Source organism: Electrophorus electricus, chromosome 21, assembly GCF_041902795.1.
Source record: "Electrophorus electricus isolate QZ-2024a chromosome 21, ASM4190279v1, whole genome shotgun sequence".
Lineage (NCBI taxonomy): Eukaryota > Metazoa > Chordata > Actinopteri > Gymnotiformes > Gymnotidae > Electrophorus > Electrophorus electricus.
In genome coordinates, this window is record NC_137517.1 from 697501 (window position 1) to 705000 (window position 7500).

A 7500-nucleotide genomic window follows, 5' to 3' on the forward strand; every position below is an offset into this window, starting at 1 on the left:
GTGTGTGTGTGTGTTGTGAGTGAGAGTGTGTGCATGTGTGTGTGTTGTGTGAGTGAGTGAGAGAGAGAGAGTGAGAGAGAAAATGAGTGAGCAGGACAGAGAGAGAGAGAGAGCGGGGTAGAGGGGTAGATAGAGAGGGAGGGGGTAGATGGGTAGATAGAGAGAGAGGGGTAGAGGGGTAGATAGAGAGAGAGGGGATAGAGGGGTGGATAGAGAGAGGGGATAGAGTGGTAGAGGGGTAGATAGAGAGGGGTAGAGGGGTAGATAGAGAGAGAGGGGGGTAGAGGGGTAGATAGAGAGGGAGGGTCTTACGTAAGGGGAACCATCAAGAGTGTTGGTGTTAACTACTGGAACAGAAGCCTGAAGAAAAACAAAGTAAAGACAAAAATAAATAATATAAATAAAAATAAAGAAAATATGGAAGAGAGGAGCAGGAGAAAGATGTATGTGTTCAGTTACAGTGTGTTCAGTTACAGCATGTAGAGGGTGTGTGTTCAGTTACAGCGTGTTCAGTTACAGAGTGTAGAGGGTGTGTGTTCATTTACAGTGTGTAGGGGGTGTGTGTTCAGTTACAGCGTGTTCAGTTACAGAGTGTAGAGGGTGTGTGTTCAGTTACAGCATGTAGAGGGTGTGTGTTCAGTTACAGCATGTTCAGTTACAGCGTGTAGAGGGTATGTGTTCAGTTACAGCGTGTAGAGGGTGTGTGTTCAGTTACAGCGTGTTCAGTTACAGAGTGTAGAGGGTGTGTGTTCAGTTACAGCATGTTCAGTTACAGCGTGTAGAGGGTATGTGTTCAGTTACAGAGTGTAGAGGGTGTGTGTTCAGTTACAGCGTGTAGAGGGTGTTCAGTTACAGCATGTTCAGTTACAGCATGTAGAGGGTGTGTGTTCAGTTACAGCATGTTCTGTTACAGAGTGTAGAGGGTGTGTGTTCAGTTACAGCGTGTAGGTGTGTTCAGTTACAGCGTGTTCGGTTACAACATGTAGGTGTGTGTTCAGTTACAGCGTGTTCGGTCACAGCATGTAGGTGTGTGTTCAGTTACAGCGTGTTCGGTTACAGAGTGTAGAGGGTGTGTGTTCAGTTACAGTGTGTAGGTGTGTGTTCAGTTACAGTGTGTTCAGTTACAGCATGTAGAGGGTGTGTGTTCAGTTACAGCGTGTTCAGTTACAGAGTGTAGAGGGTGTGTGTTCATTTACAGTGTGTAGGTGTGTGTTCAGTTACAGCGTGTAGGTGTGTGTTCAGTTACAGCGTGTTCGGTTACAGAGTGCAGGTGTGTGTTCAGTTACAACATGTTCAGTTACAGCGTGTAGAGGGTGTGTGTTCATTTAAAGTGTGTAGGTGTGTGTTCAGTTACAGCATGTTCAGTTACAGCATGTAGGTGTGTGTTCAGTTACAGCATGTAGAGGCTGTGTTCAGTTACAGCATGCAGGTGTTTTGTTCAGTTACAGCATGTTCAGTTACAGCGTGTAGGTGTGTGTTCAGTTACAGCGTGTTCAGTTACAGCGTGTAGAGGGTGTGTGTTCAGTTACAGCATGTCTAGGGTGTGTGTTCATTTACAGCATGTAGAGGGTGTGTGTTCAGTTACAGCGTGTAGGTGTATGTTCAGTTACAGTGTGTAGAGGGTGTGTGTTCAGTTACAGCGTGTAGGTGTATATTCAGTTACAGTGTGTAGAGGGTGTGTATTCATTTACAGCATGTAGAGGGTGTGTGTTCAGTTACAGCATGTAGAGGGTGTGTGTTCAGTTACAGCATGTAGGTGTGTGTTCAGTTACAGCATGTAGAGGGTGTGTGTTCAGTTACAGCATGTAGATGTGTGTTCAGTTACAGCATGTAGAGGGTGTGTGTTCAGTTACAGCATGTAGATGTGTGTTCAGTTACAGCATGTGGAGGGTGTGTGTTCAGTTACAGCATGTAGAGGCATGTAGATGTGTGTTCAGTTACAGTGTGTAGAGGGTGTGTGTTCAGTTACAGCATGTAGAGGGTGTGTGTTCAGTTACAGCATGTAGATGTGTGTTCAGTTACAGCATGTGGAGGGTGTGTGTTCAGTTACAGCATGTAGAGGCATGTAGATGTGTGTTCAGTTACAGTGTGTAGAGGGTGTGTGTTCAGTTACAGTGTGTAGAGGGTGTGTGTTCAGTTACAGTGTGTAGAATGTGGGTTTTCAGTTTTCAAAGAGAGAGGTACAACTCTACAATAGAGAGAGGGATCCCTACATAACTTTCTTTCTTTCTTTCTCTCTCTCTCTCTCTCTCTCTCTCTCTCTCTCTCTCTCTCTCTCTCTCTCTCTATCTATCTCTCTCTCAGGTCTAGGGTGGCATCCCTCTCTTCTTGCCCCTGGTTGCCACAGCTACTCCATGGCAACAGCTGCCAAGCCCTCTATGGGAACCCAGTTACCTTGGCAACTAAGATTTCCATAGTGACTGTCTCAACCTCGAATCACATGCTACCATATCTATAATCCAGTGAATTCTCTCTCTTTCACACACACACACACACACACACACACACACACACACACACACACACACACACACACACACACACACACACACACACACACACACACTCAAGCACTCCTTTGAACATGGCTGTTACTCCCATTACTAACAGTGTCCAGATGAAAGCGCACAGTTTTATTCTGAACTAGGATCAGACTGCCAGAACTACAGCTCCCACACGCAGAGTCACAGGTGACCTGCGGGTGCTAAGGGCACTAGACATGTGGTGGAACATTCTGCTGAACTGCATTCTGGTGTGTGTAGTTTTTTAACCCTGAGGGTAATACATTCAGGATATGGAAGCAAAAAAACTCTCCACAAACCAGCATTTAACACACATTTATCTGACACTTTTATCCAAAGTGACTTAAATTTGAGTAATTGAGGGTTACGGGTCTTGCTCAGGGGCCAACAGTGGCAACTTGGTAGTGGTGAAACTTGAACCAGCAACCTTCCAAGTCATGTACCTTAACCACTGAGACACCACTGTCCTGCATTTAACATGCTAACTCAACACACTGCATTTATCACACTAACTCAGCACACTGCACACTGCAATTAACACGCTAACTGAACAAACTGCACACTGCATATAACACACTAACTCAACCCACTGCATTTATCACACTAACTCAACCCACTGCATCTATCTCACTAGCTTGACCCACTGCATTTAACACACTAGCTCAACACTAACTTGAGACACTGCACGCTGCATTTAACACTAACTTGACACACTGCACACTGCATTTAACACGCTAACTCTGGAGGAGGGTGACAGGTTGTGCGTGAGGAAGGAGAGAAGGAGAGATATCTCAGCACAAAAACACATATTTGGAATAGACTGTAAGAAGAAAACTGTGAATCATTGTATTCACATATTAAAGAGACAGAACTTCACCTGCATTCCTCACACGTTTATTCCCTCACTACGTGACCATGTCCCAAACTGGAAGGATCTTTAACATTCCAGCTAAAACCAGAAAAAGCCGGTAGCGAGCGTGCTAATGTGCACAGCACGGCTAACTGCTAACGGCAGACAGTGGAGTGAAGGGTTTCCTTTATTACACAAGCAGCCTTAGAGGGCCAGTGGTCAGGGAGTCCACAATCCATCCCAGCCCTGAACAGAGGAAGAGAGACAGGCAGGAGCAGAGGAGAGAGAGAGAGAGAGAGAGAGAGAAAGAGAGAGAGAGAGAGAGAGACAGGCAGGAGCAGAGGGAGAGAGAGAGAGAGAGAGAGAGACAGGCAGGAGCAGAGGGAGAGAGACAGAGAGAGAGAGACAGGCAGGAGCAGAGGGAGAGAGAGAGAGAGAGAGGGAGAGAGAGAGAGAGACAGCGAGTGCCATACACTGGTCTCCAGCTGTCTGGAGCTGTAGATCTGCAGGACTACAGGACAGGTGTGACTCACTAGTTTTTGTGGCCAAGCGTACGGAGTTTGTGTGCGTACACCTCCATGCCCACCTTCACACCCCGTGACTGGCATCGCCATTTGTTTCAGTGTGAAAGCAAATGCGTCTGCCACTACAGCTGCGCCACTGCTCACAGTTTGCTCGTTAACGTAGACTGGAACTGGTCCAGGAGCACAGCGTTTAAACTGCTCAGATAAGTGGTGCATGTTCACATCTCCCGTAGATTCTACGTAGGTTTACTCTGAGCGTGTATCCTCTGAAACGCTGTAGACTTCCCACGCCCACGTTTTTAACACCTTTGTGAATTCTTTATACAACTTCAGTGCTGTGAGCTGAGGAAACATGCAGAGTCATGCTGGTGAGGGGAAGTGGCTACAAAGCGTTCATCATAGCCAGCCATCACCCTGCAGCGCCCCCAAGGGGCGGCCCAGGGGAGCCGCGGCCTCCAGGCCAAAACTACTGGGTCACTGTGCTGGTAACACTGGGTCACTGTGTGTAGATAACACTGAGTCTCTGTGCTGGTAACACTGGGTCACTGTCCTGGTAACACTGGGTCACTGTGTGTAGGTAACACTGGGTCAATGTGCTGGTAACACTGGGTCACTGTGTGTAGGTAACACTGGGTCACTGTGCTGGTAACACTGGGTCACTGTGTGTAGATAACACTGAGTCTCTGTGCTGGTAACACTGGGTCACTGTCCTGGTAACACTGGGTCACTGTGTGTAGGTAACACTGGGTCACTGTGCTGGTAACACTGGGTCACTGTGTGTAGGTAACACTGGGTCACTGTGCTGGTAACACTGGGTCACTGTGCTGGTAACACTGGGTCACTGTGTGTAGATAACACTGAGTCACTGTGCTGGTAACACTGGGTCACTCTGTGTAGGCAACACTGTGTAGGCAACACTGGGTCACTGTGCTGGTAACACTGGGCCACTGTGTGTAGGTAACACTGGGCCACTGTGCTGGTAACACTGGGTCACTGTGGGTAGGCAACACTGGGTCACTGTGTGTAGGTAACACTGGGCCACTGTGTGTAGGCAACACTGGGCCACTGTGTGTAGGTAACACTGGGTCACTGTGCTGGTAACACTGGGTCACTGTGTGTAGATAACACTGAGTCACTGTGCTGGTAACACTGGGTCACTCTGTGTAGGCAACACTGTGTAGGCAACACTGGGTCACTGTGCTGGTAACACTGGGCCACTGTGTGTAGGTAACACTGGGCCACTGTGCTGGTAACACTGGGTCACTGTGTGCATGTGTGTGTATGTGGTGTATGCGTGAGCTGCAGCTGATGTAACACACATGTCTGATAAACATACATTTGATCATGATGATGCATACAAACACGTCATACCTACAGGTCTGATATACGTTTGATAAACTTATGTGAGGAGGGAGAGAGAGAGTGATATAAGGGTAAAGGAACGATATGCGTTAGCTCACTCACACCCTACTTCACACAAGAGCCTACTACACTTACATAACCCCCCCCCCACACAGTGCACTAATATGTCCAAGGAAGCTTTTTAGGTGCAAACATTTCTACATTACAGTGATTCAATGCTCTGTAGAGCATCTGTACAAGGTGTCTGTTGCCCTCTCTCTCTCTCTCTCTCTCTCTCTCTCTCTCTCCCTCTCTCCCTCCCTCTCTCTTTCCCTCTCTCTCTCCCTCCCTCTCTTTCCCTCCCTCTCTCTCTCTCTCCCTCCCTCTCTCTCTCCCTCGCTCTCTCGCTCTGTCTCTCTCTCTCTCCCTCTCTCTCCCTCCCTCTCTCCCTCCCTCTCTCTCTCTCTCTCCCTCCCTCTCTCTCTCCCTCTCTCTCTCTCCCTCCCTCCCTCTCTCTCTCTCTCTCCCTCTCTCTCTCTCCCTCCCTCTCTCTGTCTCTCTCTCTCCCTCCCTCTCTCTCTCTCTCTCTGTCTCTCTCCCTCTCTCTCTCTCTCTCTCTCTCTCTCTCTCCCGCTCCCCCTCCGTCCCTCTCTCTCTCTCTCTCCCTCTCTCTCTCTCTCTCTCTCTCTCTCTCTTCCTCTCCCTCTCTAGTTATCCTTCTATCTCCTGCCTAATGTGATGCTGAGGGTCTTCAATTCCTCATTAACCTTGAGGAAGGAATGGAGCAGTATGTGTGTGTACATGCAAGTTTGTGTGTGTGTGCCTGCATACATGCAAGTGTGTGTGTATGCATGTTAGCATATGTGTGTGTGTGTATGTATGTTAGCGTGTGTGTGTGTGTGTGTTTGTATGCATGTAAGTATACACATGTGCATGTGTAGAATATTTGTGCGTGCATGCTTGTGTGTGTGTGTGTGTGTATGCATGTCAGTGTACGTGTATGTGTGTGTGTGTATGCTTGTCAGTGTGCGTGTGTGTGTGTGTGTGGGTGTGTGTGTGTAAACTTAGCCACAGGCTTGTAGAAGTGTGTCTGCCAGACCTAGAACACTATCATCTAACAGTGAGACTGAGACTATGCTACCCACACCACTGCTAACGTGTATGTGAGTGTGAAGCTGTGGAGTTAACATGACTGGTGAGTGTGAGGGTGTGAGTTAACATGACTGGTGAGTGTGAGGGTGTGAGTTAACATGACTGGTGAGTGTGAGGGTGTGAGTTAACATGACTGGTGAGTGTGAGGGTGTGAGTTAACATGACTGGTGAGTGTGAGGGTGTGAGTTAACATGACTGGTGAGTGTGCGGGTCTGAGTTAACATGACTGGTGAGTGTGAGGGTGTGAGTTAACATGACTGGTGAGTGTGAGGGTGTGAGTTAACATGACTGGTGAGTGTGAGGGTGTGAGTTAACATGACTGGTGAGTGTGCGGGTCTGAGTTAACATGACTGGTGAGTGTACGGGTCTGAGTTAACGTGACTGGTGAGTGTGAGGGTCTGAATTAACATGACTGGTGAGTGTGAGGGTCTGAATTAACATGACTGAGGGTGTCTGGCCATCCTGTGTGTTGAAGGTGAAGGCAGAATGTAGTGCTGCTCGTCTGCCCTGGGACGTGTGCTAGCTGGGATGTGACGTGTGCTCACTGGGACGTGACGTGTGCTGGCTGGGACGTGACGTGTGCTCACTGGGATGTGACGTGTGCTCACTGGGACGTGACGTGTGCTGGCTGGGACGTGACGTGTGCTCACAGGGACGTGACGTGTGCTCACTGGGACGTGACATGTTCACTGGGACATGACGTGTGCTGGCTGGGACGTGACATGTGCTCACTGGGACGTGACGTGTGCTGGCTGGGACGTGACGTGTGCTGGCTGGGACGTGACGTGTGCTCACTGGGATGTGACGTGTGCTCACTGGGATGTGACGTGTGCTGGCTGGGACGTGACATGTGCTCACTGGGATGTGATGTGTGCTCACTGGGACGTGACGTGTGCTGGCTGGGACGTGACGTGTGCTGGCTGGGACGTGACATGTGCTCACTGGGATGTGACGTGTGCTGGCTGGGACGTGACGTGTGCTGGCTGGGACGTGACGTGTGCTGGCTAGGACGTGACGTGTGCTGGCTGGGACGTGACGTGTGCTGGCTGGGACGTGTACCAGCTGGGACGTGACGTGTGCTGGCTGGATCCCAGACTGGAGTGGGCACTTC

General features: G+C 49.1%; 1 protein-coding gene across 10 annotated transcripts in view; it reads right to left on the bottom strand.

Annotated features, from left to right (window-relative positions):
* LOC113572714 (disks large homolog 4-like) overlaps positions 1 to 7500 on the bottom strand; it is a 121556-nt gene that overhangs the window by 78514 nt on the left and 35542 nt on the right. For 5 of the 10 annotated variants that reach the window (XM_081704202.1, XM_081704200.1, XM_081704206.1 and 2 more), the window contains one exon: positions 313 to 360. The exons of the other annotated variants lie outside the window; for them this stretch is intronic. In XM_081704202.1, coding sequence (XP_081560328.1) covers positions 313 to 360 — 48 coding nt within the window. The remainder of the gene's footprint in view (positions 1 to 312; positions 361 to 7500) is intronic. 10 annotated transcript variants of the gene reach the window in all.